The sequence below is a fragment of the Dermacentor albipictus genome, unplaced genomic scaffold, assembly GCF_038994185.2.
Source record: "Dermacentor albipictus isolate Rhodes 1998 colony unplaced genomic scaffold, USDA_Dalb.pri_finalv2 scaffold_14, whole genome shotgun sequence".
NCBI lineage: Eukaryota > Metazoa > Arthropoda > Arachnida > Ixodida > Ixodidae > Dermacentor > Dermacentor albipictus.
The window spans coordinates 10,724,207-10,749,997 of record NW_027225568.1 but is presented as its reverse complement, the minus strand read 5'-3'; the positions used below and the strand labels follow the sequence as shown (position 1 = coordinate 10,749,997).

Genomic DNA, 25,791 nt, shown 5'->3' with positions numbered 1-25,791 from the left:
TCCCATTGCAAAACAGTGTGGTGTTGCATGTGGCTGGGCGTCGCATAGACAATTTCCTAGGAATGGCTAGCAGCACGGCGACCAATTTTCGGTGGTTGACGAGATAGTAAAGAGCACCTCCTCTACCTCTTCCAAAGTCAACGCCATGCTTCGTGAGAAACTATTAGCCGCTAGGACGAAGTACGAAATGAAAGAAACCTTCTGGGATTCTCACGGGCAGCTTTTTTTTGGATTCGTGATCCGTCGATTTAAAATATGCATGTCTTATCCAGTGATAGTACTCTTCGCAGGACAGAAAGTACCGAACTACGTCAAGTATGGCTAGATTTTTTTTGGACTCGTGATCCGTCGAGTTAAAATATGCATGTCTTATCCGGTGATAGTACTCTTCGCAGGACAGAAAGTACCAAACTACGTCAAGTATGGCTCGATATTAGTCAGGTGTGGGCTTTACCGCAAGCACTTTGACGTGTGCAGGCAATGCGGCAAGGTCGGCCATAGAAGAGACGTATGCCCGAATCCCAACACCAGAGTGTGCTTCGGCTGCGGAATTGTGAACCCCAGCGAGGATCACAAACACGAATGCAAGCCCAAGTGGAAGCTCTGCGGGGGACAGCACCCAACGGGTGAGAGGGAATGCAAAAACAAGTACAAAATGCCGTACGTGGTCAAAAAACGGCAATGGGAACGCAAGATGGAAACCGTGCAGCAACAACCGGATCCGGAAAGCTTTCCGCCGCTGCGAGCGCCATCTGCCGAGAGACCCCATGGGGAATCGAGGCAGCGCAACAGCAGCCGCAAGAGGGACAACAGCAAGGGAAGTAGGAGCGCCAGCCGCCACAGACCGTCGCAGTCGAGGGAAAGAGTCGCCTGGGCCGACGCAGTCAAGGCAAACATGGCAGATAAGAGACAACCACCAGCGCAAAACACCGCGAAGAAGATCCAAGAAGAGAACGGGGTGGTAAAAGCCCTGAGAGACGAGAACGAGATGCTAAAGCGGAGAATCGCCGAACAGGACGCAACCATCAACGAAATCAACGAGAAGCTAACGACATTAATTGGGTTGCAGCAACAGCAGCAGCTGCTGCCGAAGCCCGCACAAGAGAGGAAACAACAAGAGATAACCGAGCACGAACCAGAGGTCGAGGTGGACCCGAGAGCCATGAAGGAGGCGGGACCGGCTCCCAAGAGGAGAGCCATAGAGGGCGCCAAGGAACGAAAGATAATGGAGAGAATCGAAAAACAGGACGACAGACTCGACCGTCTTGAGGCGACCAGCAAGGTAACCAACGAACGCCTCACTACGCTCGCGCAAACAGTTCAGCAGATGACAACGAACATACAGAGCACGATCCAGAACATGATGGCGCAAATGCAAGCACAGCTGCAGACGCAGATACAGGCACAAATACAAGGTATGGAAGCACAGATCATCGCCAAACTGCAGCAATCATGGACGGGACAGCACGCACAGCAGCATCCACAGCACCAGTGAGAGACCTCTTGGTCTGGCACTGGAACTGCAACGGCTTCACCGGCAAGAGAGCGGTGCTGCAGCTACACTTCCAGCAACTAACGAGGAAACCAGACGTCATAATGATTCAAGAAACACACAGCGAAGAGACGCCGAGATTACCTGGCTACCGGTCACACGACAGCCCGCCGAGCAAAAGGGATCTCAATGGCAGGTCCGCCACGGGTCCCGATCGAGTGACCAACAGAGCGCTCAAGAACCTCAACGAAGCGGCCATCGAAACGCTCTCGAACTTCTACAACAAGTGCTGGCAAGAAGGAAGGCTGCCCAAGCAATGGAAAGCAGCTAAGACGATCCTCATCCCCAAGCCTGGCAAGCCGCCCAAAGGCCGATCTCGCTCACTTCATGCGTGGGAAAGGTCCTCGAGCACGTTCTCATGAACAGGTGGCAGCGTTATCTGGAAGAATCGGAGTTTTACCCAAATTCCATCATCGGGTTTCGGAAGAAGCTCGGGACGCAAGACGCCATGATCTTACTGAAGAACGAGATCATCGACGGTATGACGGGCACCAAGGACAACAGAGCCATACTCAGGCTGGACTTGCAGAGCGCCTTCGATAAAGTGAAGCACTCGGCTATCCTGACCCAAGTATCCAGACTAAACATGGGCAGGAGGACATACCTGTACATCAAAGACTTCCTGACGTAACGGACCACCGAAATCTGCGTGGGAGACCTGCAGCTCGAAGAGAAGAAGCTGGGCAGCGTCGGAACTCCGCGGGGCTCGGTGATCTCCCCGCTTCTCTTCAACCTCGTGATGATCGGGGTGGCCAACCGGCTAGAAAGAGTAGCGGGAGTCCGGCACACCATCTACGCCGACGAAGTTACGCGATGGGTACCGGGAGGAAGCGACGCACACATCGAGACAACGCTGCAAGAAGCGGTCAACGCCATTGAGGAGCAGCTGGGCGGGTCTGGACTCGTTTGCTCTCCGGCCAAGTCAGAACTGCTGGTGATTCCACCGACAGGAGCGGAGCGGGCAGGAAAAGAAAGAACATGGAAGTCAAGTACGAGCGGCCCAAGATCACGGTCAAGACAGCGGGAGGACAAGTAATACCGGAGGTCGAGAACATTCGAGTGCTCGGGCTGCTCATCCAGCGAAATCGAGTCAACGGTGAAACGGTCAACAAGCTCGCGGGCAAAGCGGCCGCGGCAATGAGACTCATCAAGAGGGTGTCCTACAGAAGAGCGGGGATCAAGGAGGAGAGCCTGACTAGGCTCGTTCAATCCTTCGCAGTTAGCCACCTAATGTACGTGGCCGCCTTCCACAACTGGAGGTCGAGCGAACGTAACAAGATAGACGCCACAATACGCAAGGCGTATAAGGCGGCACTCGGCCTCCTCGGGAGCACGAGCACCGATAAATTCATGGCGCTGGGAGTCCACAACACGCTGGATGAAATAGCAGAAGCACAGAGAATGGCGCAACTGGAGCGTCTCTCTGAAACGAGAACCGGAAGAAAGATACTGCGGCACCTTGGCCTCGAGCCAACCCGCCGTAGTTGCTCAGTGGCTATGGTGTTGGGCTGCTGAACACGAGATCGCGGGATCGAATCCCGGCCACGGCGGCCACATTTCGATGGGGGCGAAATGCGGAAACACCCGTGTGCTTAGATTTAGGTGCACGTTAAAGAACCCCAGGTGGTTGAAATTTCCGGAGTCCTCCACTACGGCGTGCCTCATAATCAGAAAGTGGTTTTGGCACGTAAAACCCCATTAATTTTTTTAAATGGCCTCGAGCCGAGGGAACGCGAGCAGCGGAAAGACGTACCTATACCGGATAGCATCAGCAGAAACCTCAGGGTCTGCCCTATCCCGAGGAACGTGAACCCCGAGCACAACAAGGAGCGGAGGTTGGCGAGGGCCAGGGCGCTCGTGGACCTCCACGCCAGAGAAGGCGCCATCTACGTGGACGCGGCGGAGTATCGAGGGAGCAGCGACGCATACGCGGTGGTGGCTGTCGGGGCATCGACGGGTGCAACGAAGACCGCGGCGAGCGTCCGGACTCGACAGGTGCACCAGGCGGAAGAGGTGGCCATCGCCTTGGCCCTCTCCGACCCCGGATGCACTACAGTGTTGTGTGACTCTAGAACGACAGTGAAGAACTACGCCAAGGGTAGGGTATGTAGCGAGGCTGCGCGCATACTGCGCAAGGCCGAAGACATCGGACGCAAAAGCGCTGTGGTGATCAAGTGGTTTCCGGCCCACACGGGCAGTGACGTGTCGGAACGCGGGAACGTGACCCACAACGAGACGAACAACTCGGCCGCGCGAGGACTAACCAACCGCGCAGCTGCAAGCACGGCCGACTCGGAGTGTTGGTCGCGGTGCAGTGCCAAGGACAAGATGACCACCTTCAACGAAATAGTGAAGTGGTACAGACTTAACAGACAGACTATGCCGCGACCTCACCCGGGGCTTACCCGGGAGGAGGCAGTGTTATACAGGCAATTACAGACGGGGTCCCTGCTCACCCCGGTGCTAGCTAAGCACGTGTGTCCGAGCGTGTACGCGAGTGACGTGTGTAGACTGTGCTCTAAGGAGAGAGCCACCGCGGCTCACATCCTTTGGGACTGTAGTATAAATCCACGAGAAGCCAGTGAGAAGACGACGATCCCGCCGCAGCTAGAGGCTGCAACGAGGACCTATGACCAAGATACACAACTAAAGGCCGTCCAGCAGATCTCGGCAGCTCTAGAGAGGCAGCGACCTCGCGAAACCGAGGAGAAGGGGGGCAGCACCCCCAGGAAGGGGGTGGTGGCCCTCTCGGATCCACGGAAGTAGCGAGGAACCAAGATCTCGAGGAGCACAATGCACGAGACTGACGTAGTGGCCGCGTCGCGGTAAAAGCTTGTCCTCCCTGCGTGGAGGGAGCCTAACCGACTCTGCAGGCATATTTACTAAAGTTGTTCTCTTCTCTCTCTCTGTCTTATCCAAGCCTCAATGGCAGCAAGATAAGCTAGATGTGCTACGGTACGTCGTGGGTTTGGACTAACGACTCTCTTGGCGCAGCACTTTCGTCTTGTGCGTGTTTGCCAACCGGATTGAAGGGCAGGAGGGTAACACGCCTTCCTGAAGTGAAACATTCGGAATAACCCTTTGTTTGATGGTTGGACATAAGTCTAGGGCTCGCGATAAGTACCACCTTCACATAGGTATCAGCTTGCAAATGTGCAACTCGGATGAAACGTTGTCAAGCGGATAGGCTTTCATTTATCATAAGGGTATCTTTATTGAAATTCCTTACCATGAGGTAAAAGCCTACTAATAAGCATTAAGAATTTTTTTGTATTATCAAGGCCTCCTGTTATGATAAGGTTCCTGTCATTTACAGCCTCCTAAATTAAAAAAGTGTGTTATGAAAAATAAATTGTTGCAGTAGATGTGCAAACGCACACGCTGCAAATGTCCTAGTCCATTTCCCAGTATTCACTCAATGAATATGTAGAACGTCTGCACTGCCAAGTTGTAGTGATGTGAAAAACAAGGCAGTTCCAAAAGAGTGAGTCACAAATATAACTCATAATAAAGGGGGTGAGCTTGCGCTGGAAAAGAAAATAACATTCTAAGCACAACGATGGCTGCGCGCAAAGTAGTGCTTCCTCTTAATCTGCTCTACGAATCAAGGCATCGGTTTGTCAGATTGGAATGCTCATACATTGTAGCGTAATCTAGGGTCCTGAAATATGATGGATAATGTACACCAGTATTCGCTTCACGCGCGCAGTCTGATAAGATAACGCTCTTTCGCTATTGGACCTGTGACGACATATGGAGTCGCGTCTTGTTCCTAACCGATAACATTGGAATAGTGGTTAGACGCTAAAAAAGCTCCCCCCCCCCCCAAACAAAGATGTTTACATAAAAATTATGGGGTTTTACGTGCCAAAACCACTGTCTGATCATGAGGCACGCCGTAGTGGAGGACTTCGGAAATTTCGACCACCGGGGGATCTTTAACGTGCACCTAAATCTAACTACACGGTTGTTTTCCATTTTGCCCCCATCGAAATGCGGCCGCCATGACCGGGATTCGATCCCGCGACCTCGTACTCAGCAGCCCAACATCATAGCCACTGAACAACCACGGCGGGTATGTTTATAGTTGTTTTGAATATTGTCACGTAGGTGACGGTGAGCTGCCCGGCACGCAGGCAGACCGAAAGGGACACTGCGTCGGCGGTAGACTTAGAGTTTAGTGGGCGAACTTGTGCTCTAAATCATGCGAACAACTCGGTGACGGCGAAAACAGCGAGCGCGCCTAGGGCGTTCGTCCGACTGAGCCAGTGCACGCGGTGGTCCCGTATTTATACGTTTCGCGTCCGTGATCGAAACGCATCGAGTGACGCGACCGGTATCTCGAACCAATATCCCGAAGGCCAATCGAACGACACAGCGTAGATCAGGATCGGCGCATCGATCTTTTGCGAAGGTGTTAGAGCTTATTGGCCAAAGGAAGGCATCGTCGTCATCATCGCAGGGCGGGGCGGATTCAACAGGGGCTCTCGAAAGGCAGTCGGCGTCTGTGTGCTTTCGCCCTGACTTATACACGACGGTGCCGTCGAACTCCTGTAGTCGCAAGCTCCAACGAGCGAGGCGACCTGACGGGTCTTTCAAGTTAGCGAACCAGCACAGAGCGTGGTGCTCACTGACGACCTTGAAGTGCTTCCCGTTAAGATACGGCCAAAATTTTGTGACTGCCCAAACGACAGCGAGGCATTCCTTTTCGGTCGTCGAATAGTTTAATTCGGTTTTCGACAGGGATCTGCTCGAGTAGGCGATGGCTCACTTGAGGCCGTTCTTCTTTTGAATCAACACAGCACCGAGTCCTATGCTGCTTGTATCCGTGTGGATCTCGGTGTCGGCGCTCTCGTCGAAATGGCCGAGCACTAGCGGTGACTGCAAGCGTCTTTGTAGTTCGCGAAAAGCGCCTTCTTGAAGCTTCTTCCATGTGAACTGCACGTCGGCTTTCGTAAGGCGAGTGAGAGGCTCTGCGATTCGACAGAAATCTCGGACAAAACGCCTGTAATACGCACAGAGCCCCAAGAATCTACGGACAGCTGTCTTTTCACTGGGTATCGGGAAACTTTCGATGGCAGCCGTATTTTTGGGTGTCCTAACGCACGCCTTCGTGATTAACTACGTGGCCGAGGAACAGGAGCTCTTCGTAGGCAAAACGACGGATGCCACGTGCGTTTATTTCGGCGTGTAGTGAGTTAATGACATCTTAGTTAAAATCAAGAAAAAGGAATGGGCATGGTCAGGACATGTAACGAGGAGGAAAGATAACCGATGGTCATTAAGGGTTACGGACTGGATTCCAAGGGAAGGGAAGCGTAGCAGGGGGCGGCAGAAAGTTAGGTGGGCGGATGAGATTAAGAAGTTTGCAGGGACCACATGGCCACAATTAGTACATGACCGGGGTTGTTGGAGAAGTATGGGAGAGGCCTTTGCCCTGCAGTTGGCGTAACCAGGATGATGATGATGATGATGATGATGATGATGATGATGATGATGATGTAGCGACGCGAGCTACGTAGCTCGCGTCACTGCGACGCGACCGGCGTCACTGCGACGCAAGCAGCCTCGCTTGACGATTTTCGATCGCGGACGTTAAACGTATAAATACGGGACCACCGCGTGCGTTGGCTCAGTCCAACTAACGCCCCAGGCGCGCTTGCTGCTTTCGCCGTCACAGAGTTGTTCGCTTGATTTCGGGCACAAGTTCGCCCATTAAACTCTCTTTAAGTCTACCACCGATGCAGTGTCTCTTTCTGTGTGCCTATGTGCCGGGCAGTTCACCGTCACCTATGTGACATTTTGGTGGAAGTGATTATGCTTCGGACACCCCCTCAGAGCCGTGACACCAGCCCAAGTGCATCTGGAGCTGGCAACGCGGAAGACAGCTCCGGAGAAGACAAGGAGGAGGAAACTCGGAGCATCCGCCGACTAAAAGGACTTCCCGCTGAATTGGGACCGCTACATGCCCCTGGTCGCCGTGTGAACCACCGCTCGACGTCACCAATGCAAGCCGCCATCACACCTGCGCCGCTCGTCGTCCAGTAGCCGCGAGTACCTCCGCTGTTTAGCGGCTCCACTTGCAAAGATGTACAAGATTGGCTGGAACATTACGAACGAGTTGCAACCTTCAACAAGTGGTCTGACGAAGACAAACTTCGGAACGTCTTCTTCTCTGTCGAAGATTGCTGGAACCTGGTACGAGAACCAGGAGCTGTCCTTGACGACGTGGGCCGCTTTCAAGAGGCATTTATCTGCAACTTTCGCAAGTATTTCGCGCAAAGAAAGAGCTGAGGGCTTGCTTCAAACTCGGCAGCAGCATCCAAACGAGTCCGTAACCGTCTTTGCGGAAGAAATGCAAAAGCTCTTCCGCCACGCGGACGCCAACATGACTGAAGACAAGAAGCTTCAGTACCTTATGAGGGCCGTCAAGGAGCAACTTTTCGTCGCTCTCATTCACAACCCGCTGAGGACCGTCGCCGAATGAATTAGCGAAGCGGCCACTATTGAGAAGACGCTCGAGCTTCACGCAAAGCAGAACGACCGCAACTTACGCGCTCCTCCGTCAGACTGCGACGACTCCCGAAGTGCCTTCGCAGTGGCCCTTCGAGATATCACCCGTGCCATCGTGCACGATGAGCTGCACAAATTGCTACCGGGTGCGCAACCACAAATATTCTCGCTCGCCGACGTCGTAAAGGACGAGGTACAGCAAGCGCTTTTTGCTGCAAGCGCATCGACGCCGGTCGCGTCGCTACAAGCCAAAGTAAACGCACGTGGCAATATTAGCTGAAATATTGCGCTAGGGGTAAAAAGGGCCCTCAAGACATCACAGCCGCGCCGACATACCAAAATTTCTAGAGCTAAAGACTTCCCAGTTACTGGTATTTATCAAAATAGCATTTCATGGTTCAATGTGGCCCTTTAGTCCAGGGCCAGCTCCACCACGGGTACTGTGTCGCAGCTCATATTTCATGTCAGCATCGTCACAAAATCACAGTATTTTTTTTTATTTTAACATTAGGCAGCGAAAATATGTGCAGCAAAACCCTCACCTTAATATTTCAGTAGTTTTAGTTCTAACGTACATGTCTGCGCAGATCCGTATGTCACAAAATACTGAAAATGTATCCAGTGCTTTCCCCCAGGCAGCTGTTCTTATTCCTGATGATGCCAGGAAACCGAGCCTGATGCCACCAACGCTCAGAAATTTAATCGGGAGTGCGCAGAATATTCTCCCACACCTTGTTTGATATACCGTAGCGCTGAGGTGCTTCTTGTATAGCGTAGGAAAATAGTTTGTAAACAAAGAAGTGCAAGTTTGGGCACATGTGCTTAAGCTCATGAACCTGCCCAAGCTTTCACACTTGCTTTATAAAAAGCACTATCAATATGCCGGCTGTTTTTTAACTGCATCAAATAAAACCATTAAACCAATAAAAGTATTGGTGACATCATTTTGTAATTCGAGTGTACAGATGGGTAACTCTGGATGCTGAGTAAGTTCGGAAGTGGGGTGCGTAATTAATAAAGCTACGCTAAATTAATGTTTAGTAATTAATCTTAGGTGACTAAAGCAAATCAGCAGTTTGGGGCTTGCCCTCGAGATTATGCAGCGGAGCGAAGAAATTTCGGTTAAACATGCTTCTGTAAGAGCCATGCGAACGAAAATTTTCCAAGTAATCGCTCTTGAAAGGCGTAACTGACGCAGAAAAAGACCATCTGTGAAGTCACAGAAAGAACTGCCCTTCAAGACGGGACACAAAGGAGCAACCACACACAGACTGTGCTAACTATATGAAGCGCTGTTCTTTCTGTGATAATGAACCAACTACCTCATTTGCCAATCCTCACAAACCTGTAAAGTCAACCTGACCGCACCAAGCCTTTTGTGATGCTGTCATCAATAGTATGGCCCCTTGAGCATGTCCCTTGTCGCCACTCCTCTTTCGTTTATACACGCTGTTTTTGAAAGGCAAGGAGTTTAAAGTTTTAGTGAAATATAGCAGCGAACATGTGCCGCCAAAAGCTTGCTTGGTCTTAGAAACGATGCATGACGCAATGATGGTGGGGATTTAGTGCCTCACAGGCATCAAGACAATGCACTTGCGCCGAGGGAAGGAAGGTAATGATAGTGAACGGCTTTGTAGCGGCCTATGGAGCCGTGCCGATGGTGATGGTGCCATCGTGACGAAATCTGGGGCTGGGATATTGACGGCTGAGGCTTTTTTTTTTCTTCTTTTCCTGTTTTCTTTCTTTTTTTTTTCAGCGAAGCCACTGAGTGCTAGCATTAGCTCGGGCCCAACTCCAACGAGGCCTATTCAGATACTTTAAAACACTGAATCGCTTTTATCAGATAACCCCTGGATCGGTTTTAATGCAATTTGTTGCATTTGAGAGTCAAAGGTAACTTCTAGTGACTGTTGGAAGCGAAATTTATATTTAGGGCCTAAATTTTGTTAAAGGAAGTTCCAAACATTCGGCAATGCTAATAAAGTAGAAGCATGAAGTTTACAAATTAATAGCTCTGCATCAAGAACAGATATCCTGGTTCTGTAAACGGCATCGGTTAGATCATTCAAAGCGAACAAATTCGATATGTCAATTTATATCTTACGTCAGTTCGTTAGGTTGTGCACAGGGGTTCCGCAAAAGCTATATTTACATATTGCAATCTTTTTTGAGATTCCTGTGTGATGTATCAGTTGTGTCCGCTTTAGATTTACTGATAGATTCAATTCACCGAATTGTGATATCATTTATGATTGCTGAGTTACAGAGTTGAAAACTTGATAGTTTCGTTTTCTGAAAAATTGCGATTTTGCCCATGTTTACTAAAAAATTGATGAGCTAAATGAGAAATTCGAAACTGGCGGTCATTAGGTTTTACATTCTTCTTTTAAATGCAACAAATGTCGCCAGGTTTGGTGAAGTGGTTGCCGAGAAAAACGAATTCTCCTTTTACATGTATTTAGATAGGAGCACCCGAGCTAAAGTGCTACTTTCCCCACTATCATGTCGGTGTGTAGAACAAAATCCCGAAGATTGTGCAATGCAGGATCCACCTGCGGCGGAGGTGAACCACGCGTTAAGCACTCCCCATACGTGCGCCGATACCGAAGATGGTGCAATGCCGGGCCGACCCGAGGCGCAGGTGCAGTTCGCCATTAAGGGCCCCACATACATAGTTTCGCTGGTCATACCTCTTCAGAGTTGAAGGGAGCGGCGTTTTTGTTTTTTGCATTGATTTCGCTTTTATAAAGAGATAATGCTATAAATGCAATGTCATTCATTCTTGTCTCGTAGATTTAAACACACACACAGAGAGAGAGAGAGAGAGACGACAAATGCTCGCCTGTATTCATGTTACACTCGCCCACGCATGCACACACGCACCAAAATGTAGATAAGTACGCACAGGGAAGTGCACGGACACACAAACACGCGTATGATTGCACAGGCATACACGCACTCGTGCGCACGCATATTCAAATATTGAGACACAAACACGTACGCCCACGCAAATACAAGTACACACGCATGCGCGCTCATGGTCTACGCACCCATTTACACTCCCTCTCCTTCCCTGTTTCCTCACAAAAACATGCGAGTGCAAACAGACTTAACGACACTCGCTCTTCAATTACCATTCAAAACTCCTGGTGAAATAAATCGCCTAACGGTTTAAATTTGGCATTTCTTCAAGTCAATGTGCTCTCTGCTGAGAAGTAGGAAAACCGCTTTCTCCTGTCATGTGACATAACCGCCCATCCCGGACCAAAACACTACTTTAACGCACCACCAATGTTCCGACTAACTGCCATAAAAGCATATGTTGTTCCAAAGCACTACCCTCTAGGCACAGACAGCTACATCTTTGGATACTCAGCTATTATATAGAAATAAAATTGTTTAAAATTTTGTCCAGGGCATTGCCGTGAAGTTCCACCAGGATGGTGAAGGTCACTGTCCAGAATTCCTCAGTATGTCCGTGCTACAAGGCACAATAGTATTTCTTTAACGTAACACAGACATGCGCATGCTTGTTATGTAGTCCAAGGCATAAAATCTGATAATGAAAACGATGACTAAACAAATAAGCAACCCATTGCTACGTTTTAGGCAGTAAAAATAGAAAATATAATGTTTGAAGAGCCTTCCTTGGAAAAACAAAACGGAAACCAAATCTTGAGCTTTGCGTTTCGGCCATCTACTCAGGAACTGTCGAACTCAGCCCAAAGGGCCATTAAAAAAAAGGATCACACAGAACGACGTCGAACCGTTGACAGCATGATGTGGAACGATAGGTGCTAGTGATCAAATGACTCGGCCACGGCTTCCAACGCTTCAGCATGTGATACACTATTAGACATAAGTACACCCTTTGGGGTGTATATCTGCCACACAACGATAATTGTTATCTGCCTTGCTTGCGCCTCCTCTCTTGAAAACGCCGCGCGCGCTACTCTCCGGTCGGGAATGCTATGTCATGCTGATAACGCGCATGCAGTTCGTTACTGGGAAGTACCGGGCTCGCAGCGCTAAAGAAAGGAAATGCGGACAAGACAGATGACGATTATCGTTGTGTGGCAAAAGGGTGTACTTTTGCTTAATAGTGTAGATAACAAGTAAACTTGCACGACTGTGTTTCAAAAATCGCTTTTGGGAACAGTGTTAGGCCACTGTAGAGAGTCTAGATAGACATCAATCAAAAGCTGAGTCTCTGGGCTACATACGCTGTGCCGACTAATACGATAGACGCCGTAGCTTTATCATAGCTACCGTTTTTGTCTCGAAAATGGCGCACAAATTTTTTGACGTTTCCATAGGCTTCCATTGCTGAATCATTAACCGCTGTGGGAACAAAATTCTTGCTTGCCAGAGCGTGATCACTGCATTTGGTTCGTGTGAATTGTCTTCCAGAACATGTCTGTCACCTGCCTTTTTTCAATAATCTACCTGCCGTTTGTGTTATTCGCGAAAAACCCGCTCGCTCCATTCAAAATGCGCTGGCTTCGTACCGGGGCCGCATGGGGCGCTAGTTGGTTCGTGTCCAGAAAAGCTGGATATGGAAGGTGGAATGAGGTCGGTGGAATGACAACGGCGGTATGACGACGACGACATTGAGATGACGACGACGGTACGACTATAACCGGAAGACGAAGCTGCAATGACGGCCATGAAGCGGCCGCGACGGCATCAAAAAACGGCGGTGTGACGACAAATGCATTACGACGGCTGCATGACGACGATGCAGTGACGACGCTGACATGGCGACAGTTTGAGGACGATGGGATTACTACGAGTGATGACGACAGTGGCTTGATGACAATGGTGCGACGACCTACATCAGCAAGCTTGTGTGACGAAGAAAGCGTCAGTGGAATAACGAAGCTGGAGGGACGACTATGGAACATTCACGCCGCCGCTGTAATAAGGAATGTATGATGACGACTATCTCGCGACGACGCAATGCCGATGATGGCACGACAACGGCGGCACAATCATGATTTAATAGCGGGAGAATATTCACAACAGAATGATGAACAAGCATTGGCGTCGATGGAACGACCAAGGTGGCATGACGATAATGGCAATACGGCGAAGGGATGATGACTCCCGGATGTGATGACGATGATGAAACGATAGCGTGAAGACGATTGCATGACGACAGTGGTATGAGGACGACTGCATGACAACGATGGTGGGACGAAGGCGGCGTGGCGAGAGTCGCATGATGACGTTAGAATGACAACGATGCAACGACTGCGACAGCGTCTAGACAGCGGTATGACAACGAATCCATGTGGACAATTATATAAAAATGGTATGAGGGCGATATGATGACGAGTGTATGACAATAGCGTGATGATAGAGTGTAGTAGATTGGGAGAGTGGGCTCAGCGTTAGAGTATTTTTTACTGAAAATCCAAGTGGCGCCACCGTCAATTTTTCCTGAACGCCATGGCCGCGCACGCCGGCAGCGACGGAGCATGCCGAACAGAAGCACGGCCGCCCTCGAAAACAGCGTCGCGGTTGCGTTCGAGCATGACTGCAATCAGATGGAACGCGTTTGTTGTTTTCCTTCTTAAACCTTATGTGCGTGTTTTCACTGTGTCGTGGGGGAACGAAATTCAGAGCTCATATTGCTAAGGCATGGGGCTCATGTACAGGAATGGTCAGGACGAGGTACAGGAATAAATAAACTGTGGTACTTAATCAGGTGTTAAATAAAAATTGGTGAACCGTCGTTTTCCGCCTTTCTCAAGGCGACATATTGAATGCTAACAATGTTTCTACAATGCCCTTATGACGGCAGCAATTTTACATTTAGGGAGAATGACATTATTGCTTGTATGACATTATTGATTACCTGCAGATTTTTTTTTGTACGTTAGGTGTGTGTTTTGAAAATATTTACGGAATGGCCGTTTTTTCTCCTATTTTTGTGTCATATGCGTGAGACGCAGTTGGTTTCCAGGTCCCCTGGGCGAATACAGCAAAAGACATTGTTTATATTTGCCTGAATTAGGAAGCATATTATGGGCTGTCTATGTCATCGAGCTCGCACAAGTTTCCATTATCACATGCTTTCAGTGTCAATGACGGTTCAGCTTACAAAGTTCTCTTTGATGACCTGACTTCATCTCTTGCATGTGAGGCCGTTCTCTTTTGCGTGGGCTGCTCGAGTGTGGGCTACCCGTAGCGATACTCCGGAAGATACGACAAAAGATTGTGGGTACCGCATCAGACCGAAGCGCAGGCTTTCCACGCTGTGTAGATACTTCCTGACCTGCAAGGATATGCACATAAAGTCTCAGTATGTACTTTGCATCATAACGCAGCTCACAAATTGAGTCGTTGGCTTCTGAAGGGGCGATCAGTTCCGTGAAGGTTGAGCTCCCACACCTGGTGCCTTTCTTCATCTTTAGGAACCCCGAACAGCGAGAGCTTGGCCTGACCTTTCAATCTGCTGTATACGGTGTTGCAACCCACTGCACAACAATAGTTCTTTCACCGAGGTGCGCTCATCCTCTCGTCCTTCGAACACTTTGCCAAGTCGCCAAGTTACTAGAAAAACTATAGACATATTCGAGCGCCGTCTGCGCACGTATCCATCGTGCAGACGGCATCGTTTGACGGAAGCGAGAAACCTCAATTCATGGCAAAGCAGTAATTTTATCGTATTCTTTTTTTCGCACATACTAGGCAAAAAAGTGCAGAAACAAAACACAAGCACGGTGGTGTGTGGAGCAGATGGCGGCGCGTCGAGCATACGACAGCTCGGTGCCGCCGTAATCGCTGGTACGCGCGGTTCCACCGGGCTGCCGAGACACCGGATTGGCCGGAACTTCCGAAGAAGGCAACAGCAGCGCCGCCGCAAATTTCTACGTCGGGCCGCCAAGCACCGAATCAGCCGGAACTTCAGAAGAAGGCGACGCCAGCGTCGCTGCAAATTTCAACGTTCTTAATTGCTTCACTCCCGCAGCTTGCCGTGGCCTCTGTTGAACCCACTCCACCATTCTAGTACACTCTAGTGACGACGACTGTATAGCTACAATGGCGTGGCGATGATGGCATGTCGTGAACCTGATGACGAAGTTGAAATGACTATGATAGAATGACCACGATGGAATTTAGATGGAGGTGTCATAAATAACGCATGACGGGTGTTCGACGAAGATGACGTGAGGAAAACGGCATGATGAGAGTAGGATGACAAAGCTGGAGTGACGATGATGCAATGACCATGACGCCATCTCGACGGCAATGTGACAATTGCATAACGACTGTTCGATGACGATGGCGGGACGACAATATTATGACTAGAGCTCGATGAGATAGCTGGAGGAATCAAAATGCAGTGACCACGATGGCATGACGACGGCATCGCAACAGCGGTGTGACAACGAATGCCAGATGATTGTTTGATGAGGACGGCATGACGACCGTTGGACAAAAAAGCTGGAATGACGACGCAATGACCATGATGGCATCACGACCTACTGACCCAATCTGGTAGCCAACTTGAGCCTTTGGGTCATGGAAGAGGATGGATGGATGGATGGATGGATGGATGGATGGACGGACGGACGGATGGATGGATGGATGGATGGATGGATGGATGGATGGATGGACGGACGGACGGACGGACGGACGGACGGACGGACGGACGGACGGACGGACGGATGGATGGATGGATGGATGGACGGACGGACGGACGGACGGACGGACGGACGGACGGACGGACGGACGGACGGATGGACGGATGGATGGATGGATGGATGGATGGATGGATGGATGGATGGATGGATGGATGGATGGATGGATGGATGGATGGATGGATGGATGGATGGATGGATGGATGGGCGGATGGACGGATGGGCGGACGGACGGATGGGCGGACGGACGGATGGATGGATGGATGGGCGGATGGATGGATGGATGGGCGGATGGGCGGGCGGGCTCAAAGTGGCTTAAGTAGGCAGGGAGTGCTAACAACATTAGAAAACGCTCACCGTAAGCCTTTCAATGGAGTTCGGCGAATGTGTACTAGTTTCTAATCAAGGTGTCCACCGCTCCACTTACGCTGAACGAGAATGAGACCGTGGCACCTGTGTGAATTACCATCTTCTAGATGTGGCTGCGTGGCTAGATTACTTCGGTATACCCTAAAAAGCAGGTGTGCCGCAGTAATTTGCAGAACATTCGATAGACGATGATTATGTCGATGGAACGAAGAATGCTATGCATAACGTTAAGAGACAGAAAGATAGCAGTTTGGATCAGAGAGCAAATGGGTAAAGCCGATATTCTAATTGACATTTGGAGCGAAAATGGAGTTGGGCAGGTATGCGCAGGTTAGATGACCGTTGGACCATTAGGGTTACAGAATGGGCAGCTAGAGAAGGGACGCGCAGTCAAGGATGACAGAAGACTAGGTGGAGCGATGAAATCGGGAAATTCGCGGGCGCTACTTGCAATCGGTTGGCGCATGCCAGGGATAATTGGAGATCGCAGGGAGAGGCATTCGTCTCGCAGTGGAGGTAAAATAGGAGGAGGATGAGGATGATGATGTCAGTCCGCTCAGAAAGAAACTCTTGTGGTGAGCAGTGCCGCCTGGGAGTGTCAGACATGGGTTCCTGACATCAGTCGGGAAGTTCTCTACAATTCTTTGAAACAAAGCGCATGTTCTTTTCATTTACTTTTGTTTCAATACATGCGGACGTGAGTATGACTACATTGTTTTGGTGGCTTTCAATGTTTCTTTTCTGCCGTTCCTTTTGCCTTTCTGATTATGAAATTATGATCGCTATTATATAAATATAGGACTTACTAATTATATACGAGGAAGCCTAAAAGCAGTGAAGAAGAAACCAGGAATTGGCAAGAATCAGATGTATGCGTTAAGAGACAAAGCCAGCGATACCATTACTAATATGGGTGAGATAGTTCAAGTGGTTGAGGGGTTCTGTAGAGATTTATACAGTAGCAGTGGCACCCACTACGATAATGGAAGAGATAATAGTCTAGAGGAATTCGAAATCTCACAGGTAACGCCGGAAGAAGTAAAGAAAGCCTTGGGAGCTATGCAAAGGGGGAAGGCAGCTGGGGAGGATCAGGTAAAACAGATTTGTTAAAGGATGGTGGGCAGATTGTTCTAGAGAAACTGGCCACCCTGTATACGCAATGCCTCATTACTTCGAGCGCACCGGAATCTTGGAAAAACGCTAACATAATCCTAATCCATAAGAAAGGGGACGCCAAAGACTTGTAAAATTATAGACCGATCAGCTTACTGTCCATTGCGTACAAAGTATTTACTAAGGTAATTGCAAATAGAATCAGGAACACCTTAGACTTCCGTCAACCAAAGGACCAGGCAGGATGCCGTAAAGGCTACTCAACAATAGACCATATTCACACTTTCGCTCAGGTGATAGAAAAATGTGCGGAATATAACCAACCTTTATATATAGCTTTCATTGATTACGAGAAAGCGTTTGATTCAGTCGAAACACCCGCCGTAGTTGCTCAGTGGCTATGGTGTTGGGCTGCTGAGCACGAGGTCGCGGGATCGAATCGCGGCCACGGCGGCCGCATTTCGATGGGGGCGAAATGCGAAAACACCCGTGTACTTAGATTTAGGTGCACGTTAAAGAACCCCAGGTGGTCGAAATTTCCGGAGTCCCCCACCACGGCGTGCGTCATGATCAGAAAGTGGTTTTGGCACGTAAAACCCCATAATTTAATTCAATTCAAGAGGCTAAAGTATTGGACGGGCTAAGAATGCTAAAGGGTCAAGAAATTCATCCGTTGTCCCTAGTGAACGATGAAGCGAACAGCGTGGAAGAGCAAGCTGACGCTCGTGGCAAACACTGAGCGCGTTTCCAGTTCTAACCAGTATTCCGAGGCATTCTTGAAGCACAAACAAGTAGCAGAACGCATGGCTATCGACCGCACATGCAGAGAGAACGAATCCTATAACCTGCCTTTTAACGTTGCCGAATTAACAGCCACCTTGGCTGCATGTCAGTACTCTGCACCTGGACCTGACAGGATTATGTACGACATAATTAAACACCCCTCCAGTGATACTCAAATAAAGCTACTCGCACTTTTCAACGCTATAGGAGTTGCCAGGTACCTTCCTACTGCATGGAAAGAAGCCCTTGTCGTTCAGATTCTGAAACAAGGCAAATACCCCACATTAGTTACAAGTTGCCGCAAAATCGCCCTCGCAAGCTGAATTTGCAAACTTTTTGAAAAAAAATGAACAACGACTAACGGTCGCCTTTTTTGCACTTCCTTGAATCAAAGAAAATTCCTCATCCATATCGGTGCGGTTTTAGACAAGGGCGGCCTACAACAAACAATCTCGTGCGCATCGAAGCAAATATTCGCGACGCCTTCGTGCATAAACAATCCTTCTTATCCGTGTTTCTCGATGTGGAAAAGGCGTGCGATACAACTTGGCGTTATAGAATCCTGCGCGACCTGTCGACGCTGGGCATCCGCGGCAACATTGTAATTATAGAAAGCTACCTACACAACCGTACATTCCGGGCGAAAAATGTACTGTACTGTCGCGTGTATACTGGTGTGCCCCAGGGATCCGTATTCAGTTGCGCACTCTTTGTCGTTAAGATGAAGAAGCTTGGTACATTATTACAACCAGCTATCGTATATTCCGTCTACAGAGACAACATACAAATAGGTTTCAAATCCTGCAACCTTACTTTGTCAGACAAGTAAAACAGTGCTTGAACAAACTTCCTAAGGGGGCAGATGGAAAAGGGGTTCAAAATGAGCCCCAACAAAGTTCTGTTTTCGCCAAGAAGAAACGGCTCGCTGCAGATCGCACTGTCGAAATGTATTGGGAACAAATACCTGTGAACAACGAGCACAAGTTTTTAGGCATCATACTTGACTCTAAACTTTCTTTCATTCCACACATAAGATATCTCAAAGTGAAATGCATAAAAAATGAATTTACTGAAAATTTTACGTCACACATTCTGGGGCAGCGACAGGAAATGCTTAATGAATCTTCACAAGAGCCTAATTCCATCACAAATGTACTATGGTGCCGTCGTATATCAGTGCCGCTCCAAGCGCGCTGAAGATGCTAGATCCCGTCAACCTTCTAGGTACCCGCATGACCACTAGCGCATTCGGAACAAGCCCTGCCGAAATCTTGTACGTAAAATCAAACGAGTCGTCATTCCACTTGCAGAGAGGATATATGAGCTTCACCTACTTTCTCAATGTGCACTGTAATCAGAATGTCCGTGTTCAATAACCGTTAACGATTTCCCGTGTGCAACACTTTTTCGTAGTATACCGTCTCTGAGACTACCTTTCTCTCTGCGTGTGAAAGAACTTGGCGAAGAAATGAGTCACACTTTTGGAACATCGCCGAATGCCTCTCGGGAAGCTGTTACCGCCCCGGGAGTGGGAAGTGATAGAACGCGATTCATCCTTTGTACAGTTCACAAAGCACGCTCCGGAGCCCGAAATTGCAATGCATTTTTATGAACTCCAATCGAAGTACTCTCGCTCAGAATTCTGCACGGACGCGTTAACGTCACGGGCTGGTGTTTCTTACGCTGCTGTTGGCCACTCGTTTTCCAAACCTGACCACCATGCAAATATGCGGTGCTGTCTGTGGTAAAACACATAAAGAAATTAATTTTAGGGAGCAATAATATTCTCACTGGTAAAGCCTTGTAAAAGCGTTATTGTCTTTACAAATCCTGTTTTTCTTCTTCTCTTCTTCGACGTTCTTCGACTCTTCTTCGACGTTATTCCTGTCGTAGTCATGTAATATGCTGGGTTCCTGGACATTGAGGAGTCGAAGGTAATGTGCTTACCGACGAAATCGCAAGGTATTAATTCTGCTGCTCCCCCTGCCACAGATCTGAAACCTTTCATACGAAACCAACTGCGACGCCACTGGCAACGCTTGTGGGATGCTGAAAGGAGCAATAAGCTTCACGTGATTAAGCCGAAGTTGGGTTTCTGGCCCCCAACTAAGAAAACACGAACACATGTCTTATTCACTCGAATCGGAATAGGACACATATTTGGCACTCATAATTTTCTCTTGACTAGTAACGAGCCCCCAACCTGTGGTAGATGTCACAGGCTGACCGTCCTCCTCGTCTTACTGGATTGAGGGGAAGCCGAAAGAGGAAGAAGTATTTTCCTTTTGCTTACCGCTATTGTGTCCCTCTTCATCCGGCTATGTTCCTTGGTCAAGAACAGCTTTTCAAGAGCAAACAGTCCTCGATATATTGATGTTGTCCTACATGTTATAAGCCCAGTAGTTTGGTAGCGCTTCCTCTTTCCAGATGATGCCGCTGTGACAGTTGTTTTTTTATAGCGCATACAATACAGTACAATCCTTATTGTGCATAAATAAAGAAAATACAAAAAGCAGGCCTGCAAAAGCCAGAGCCTCCAGGCCCTTACGTTTCAAGGGCACTGATGGGGTAGTAGTGCTCAAGCCAATGTTAGCAGCTTACGTATTTTGTATATCGCATCACTCTTTCGCAACGCATTTTAATGCTCTTAGTACACGTCATCAGTCATTGCCATAATTTTATTACACGTAGATTTTACGCAATTTTGCGACCATGTTTAGGCCCCTTTACAGCCACGTCACATCAACTTCATAGAACTCATCACACCACTTCGACCTCATTAACACTGGCATGGTGCTCTTTGGCCATACCTGGCGCTTCCGCCACTAAAGACCACACATTCACTCAACGAATTTGTTTTTGTTTTTTGTTTTTTCATTTAAAACGAAAAGGTCAAGCCTACTGACTATCGGAAGCACGTATTCTAGGCCGTGAATGACATTACAAAAGTTGATGAATTGCAAAACTAAGCACTGTTTTCAACTATTCACTTTGGTTGTAAATATTGCTCTCAATTCTCTGAAGAGCACCTACAGAGACACTAAAGCGGGCAAGATAATGTATTATAGACTTATCTGAACGGCACTGCTAGCTTGGGAGTTCGTAATTCGCTAAAACACTCCTAAGCATTGCTACAGTATTGAGTAAGTCGTGAAATTATATTAACTTCATGCGCTTTAGTTTCTTTGACAGGTACAGTTTACAAAACTGAGATATCTGGTTTGGTGAAGAGTTGTAATGTTGTAAATATTCTGCATAATCTGAGACATCAATTTTCGGCAACATTTGTGGAAAGCATGCGAGGTTCTAAATCAAAACTTTGTATCCTGTGTTGGTGGATACCTAGATGTATGGTTGGCACGAAGAACTTTGAAAAGTACACGAACAAGCGTCATTATCAGCAGCAGTTTATTTTACGCAAAAAAAAACGTGACACTTTTACGAGTGCCCGCTTGCGTATCTTATCGTACAAAAGGAACCTGACGCGTTGTCGAATCTGAGATTTGCCTCCGAAAGAGCAAACTCAGTGGCATAAAAAGAAAGACGTACCGCTGACACACTTATCACCATGTTTCTTAATATCAAACGCTCAAGTGTTTCTCTTGCGGGGAAGTTCTTGCTCCTGTCCAGAATTCGTACACTACCGAATTACAGCTCGCTTCCATGCGTGTTAACATGCATCACTAATTGGGCGCAGTCAATCTTATTCAAATTTTACGCATGCTCCCTCATTTTGACTCGCGCAGTTGCCAGTCTGCCCAACATGGGACTTGCCACTGGAGAATAGAACCTCAGACACCACTGCTGTGGAACATTACGTGGATGTCGTAGAATGTCTTTTGTCGTTTCCTCCTTTTTACATCATCATAGCAAATTGGAAAATATATTTTTGAGCTTGGTAGGGACGGAGAACACACCAGGCACACCGCGTCTCCGAACGACTTTCTTGATGTTGTGCGTGATCTTGTACGGAGAGGGCATCGCTTCAGACCTCACATTTTTCTTGCTGGGTCTCGGTCCTAGTCCAGCCAGTTCTGCGTTTTACAAGCTTTTGTAGGAGCGTTTTCATAAGTCCTACTCATGGAAAATGAGCGAAGAAAGAATTCGAAAACTAAATGAAATCAAATGTGGCCAGGAGTTCTTGATGGCAGGATAAAATCAGTTGGCAACAATCGCCTTTTGACAATCTTCCAACATGTAAATCAATAGAACAGGTCCTTCTCTGTCGGCAGGTAATAGGCCCAAGTGATTTGTTTCCGAAAAAACTGCAGCTTAATATTGAAAACTGAATAGATCCGGACCGCGGGAGTTCGTGTGTAAAGGGCATGTCTCAGCCACGTTGTCTAAAACAGATAAAATCTCCCCAACCACAACTTTTTCTGTGAGATTGCGCGTCTTAAATATTACAGAATTATGCACATATGACAAATTAAATATTCCTTGTTAAAATTCTTATCCAATTAACTGCTGAGTCCCGCTAGGGATTAGGGACCTGCCCACGTCGCGTCCTTGTTGCGTTTATATGCCCATACGTGTACTTGTATACTTATCAATTCTATGCTCCAAATAAACTTTATTTGGGAGAAATTACTTGCCATTTCTTTGTAATGGCTATAGCATGACACCTAAGAAACAACCTGCTGAGCACAAGGCTATTATAGGCCGTTGCTAGAAATTAACTATCTCTTAAATACCGCAAACTTCATTCAAATCAATCCAGTGATTGTGTAAGCTTTGGCTTGCAGATAGATATGCTGAAATTCTCTGGTTAAAGGGACACTAAAGGCAAATACTAAGTCGACGTGGACTGTTCAAATACAGTTGCAGAAACGTCGTAACGCTTCTTTCGTGCCAAGAAGAGTTTAGGAAGAAATTGCATCTGAAGGGTGTGAATACCTTTTTCTATATTCAAATCTCCGACCACCCAACAGGGGAGTGGTGGCGTTGCATGCGCCATCACCACCCTTTGCTGCCTTCGGTGAGTAAAACGGCGTCCGACAGACGGCGGTACCGAGCCAAGACAGTGCGGTGGATTCCCCGCGCCAGCTGCATTTCGGTCAAGTGGCGTAGGCCGTTCGGGCATCCGGCTACATCACAATGAAATTGAATTCTCTGCCACTTGCCGTTTGTGCGAGTTTCGCGAGCCAGAAAAACCAGTGCAGCACTACGCGATAACGAAACTACTTAAACACGAAATTGTCGACGGTGCAGAATCGAGCAAAACGAAACCTTTCGACCAGCCCCGTCGCTTTCGAGGGGCATTTCAATGAGTTTTTGTTCTTAAAATGAAATAGAATTAGCCAGCTCGCAATTTAGTCAAACCATACAACGAATGTTTTTGCAATGAGTGGTTGAGTGCTAGTCACAAAATTTAAATATGTTCTTTCATCATCGGTCGAGTGCTTAAATGTCCCATGGGAGTCTCTTATCATGTCATTTACCTCAATTTCTTGATTATTACGGCTCTCATCGTGATAATATTGACACCTTAGATATTCTTGAGCACTGATCTATCGCTTTAGCTTCACTTAGTATTTGTATTTAGTCTTCTTTATAAAATCGGCTGCAGTTCGCAGTAGCGTACTGTGTGTGGGGTCGCCATCTCTTTGTGGGAATGCTAACCTAGCAGTTTTGCGGACGGAATGAATGTGCAGGAACCCTGATAGAATAACTCGGTCCTGCATTAAGTTACATGTACAAGCACTGCTACAATGCATGCTCTTCTGTTCCTTTCTCCAATAGCGACCAAATCACCTACGCCCGGATGGTTCGCCCCCCTCAAGCTCCCGGACTTCTCTTTCCTCTTCAAGCCAGTCTGCTTCTCCCCTGTCTGTTCTGACGCCGACGGTCATTTTCAGTGTTGGCCTCTAAAAAAGGCTGGCATGTTGTAGCAGCCACCTCATTGCCCAACACGTTTAATTAGGATCCGTATGCTTACGTGTTTTTGATTGTCAATTTAAGAGAAGTGCGATATTATACCCGATACCTACTTCATTTTACCTACCTACCTACCTATTTTATCTGCGCGATGCCTATGCCTGATAGTATCCATCATGTTGACGATGAATATTTAATTTCTTCAGGTTTTATTGTAATAAGAGTCGGGATTTGGTGGTAAATGCTACCTAGCGTGCACCACTCCTTTTTGCGTACTACACAACACAGCCTAGCGAGACGCGTTTGCTTACAAGGTTAATCGTGTCATTGCCTCACACGGCAGATCGCATCTTGGCAAAAGTGTTAAAGATCCATTGAATAATGGAACTGTGCGTGACGAAACCACTATTGGATTATGACGTATCCAGTAGTGGCAAACTAGATTAATTCAGACCCCACCCTCCTCCCGGGGTTCTTTAAAGCGCACCTAACAGAAGTAAACGAGCGTACTTGTATTTCGGCCCCACCGAAATGTGGCTGCCTTCGTCGGGATTGAATCCGCGATCTCGAGCAATGTCATAGCCGCAAAGCTACTAGGGCGGGCACAGAGGTCTTGAAGTGCGAGGCCTAGGCACTACGGTGTTACGATGTCCCCTAGACGCAACGGTGCTTTGACGTAAGGACGTGCAGTCTCGAAGCCGCATTAGTCATCCGCTTCACAAATTCGCATGGTTTTTATTTTAATAAATAGCACAAACATATCGTACCGTACCATGAACTTCAGTTTATACAATTTGTCCGCAACCACAGTGTCTAGTGGCAGCTAGCGTGTCGCGGGGCAACGCGCGTCCAGGCACCCTAGTAGCGTTTTCTCTCCTTTGCACATCGCAGTTTCCACTCCCGCACTCCTCCATAGCTGCTCGTTGCTAGCTAAGAGTGCCAAGGCGGTTATTCACTCGTTTCGTGGCTGCGTCGTTTCTATCCGTTCTCTGCCTCCTCTCCCTACCTCCTCTGTACCCCTCTACACTTCCTTCCTGGACGGTTTCCTGTTAGCAGAAAGGTAAGCACTGCAGTTCTGCAATTCTTTCTGGGAGGTCACGGATAAAACAGCCATCACCAGAGTACCGTGACCACGCCCACGGAACTCCATAGGGCACTGTCCACATTAGACGTGCAAAGGTTCTGACGAGTTTCTCGCGTCTCCTAAATATGCACGTTCTAAATAAGCACTTTCTGAACCACATCCCGACGCTGCGTGCAAGGAGTCAACAACAGCAGTGAAAAAGTCGGAAGCTTTGCTTTAAAAGACCAAAAAAAATTGTGGCAAGGAAAACTTGTCCACCGTCCGGATGCACTGTAGCACATGAGCGTGCAGCACGCAATGACGGAGATTCCAGTCATGGGTATTTGGCGGACAGGAACTTTTCACCATATTACAGCCGGTAGATAAGGTCTCGATGTGCATGTTGTTCTACTCGTGGGTGCAGCGCGGTGAAGATGCATGTCCTGACCTCCTGACGTTGTTTAGAGCTAATATAGCAAGAAACCTTGCATAGAATACAATGAATAGATACAATGAATAGACAGTTCACTATGTCTTCCGTTCGGGCCTTTGTGGTGTGAGGCGAACTCTTTGCAGATGTCTAAGCCTCTGATAAACGCCGTTGTGCTAGCTTTGTAAGTAGAGTTGAAGAATGCTACGTGCCACATTCTTGTGACACATTTCAAGAAATGATCTAGGTAGGCTGCGATCGGTTTCCTTCCAGAAGTCACCCGTGCTAATTCTTCCACTCCTGGGCTCTTAGCATGGCTCATACGGTGTCTTGTGTAAACGCAAACAGAAACCATACCACTGATAATCAGAAAAAAAAATCTGATGATTATTGCAGTGGTCAGCATTTCATCCTTGTTAATTGCCTTAGCGCCCATATGTTC

The 25,791-nt window shown here is 48.1% G+C and overlaps 1 protein-coding gene across 1 annotated transcript; it reads left to right on the top strand.

Moving 5' to 3' along the window:
• The first annotated feature begins 364 nt into the window (after window positions 1-364).
• Window positions 365-1,495, top strand: LOC135905867 (uncharacterized). Its single transcript, XM_065436981.1, has one exon. The coding sequence runs from the start codon at window positions 365-367 to the stop codon at window positions 1,493-1,495; it is 1,131 nt and encodes a 376-aa protein (XP_065293053.1).
• The last annotated feature ends 24,296 nt before the right edge of the window (window positions 1,496-25,791 follow it).

Excerpts from the sequence above, each read along its gene's own strand:
- LOC135905867 (XM_065436981.1), top strand. The coding sequence starts at position 365 with ATGTCTTATCCGGTGATAGTACTCTTCGCAGGACAGAAAGTACCAAAC.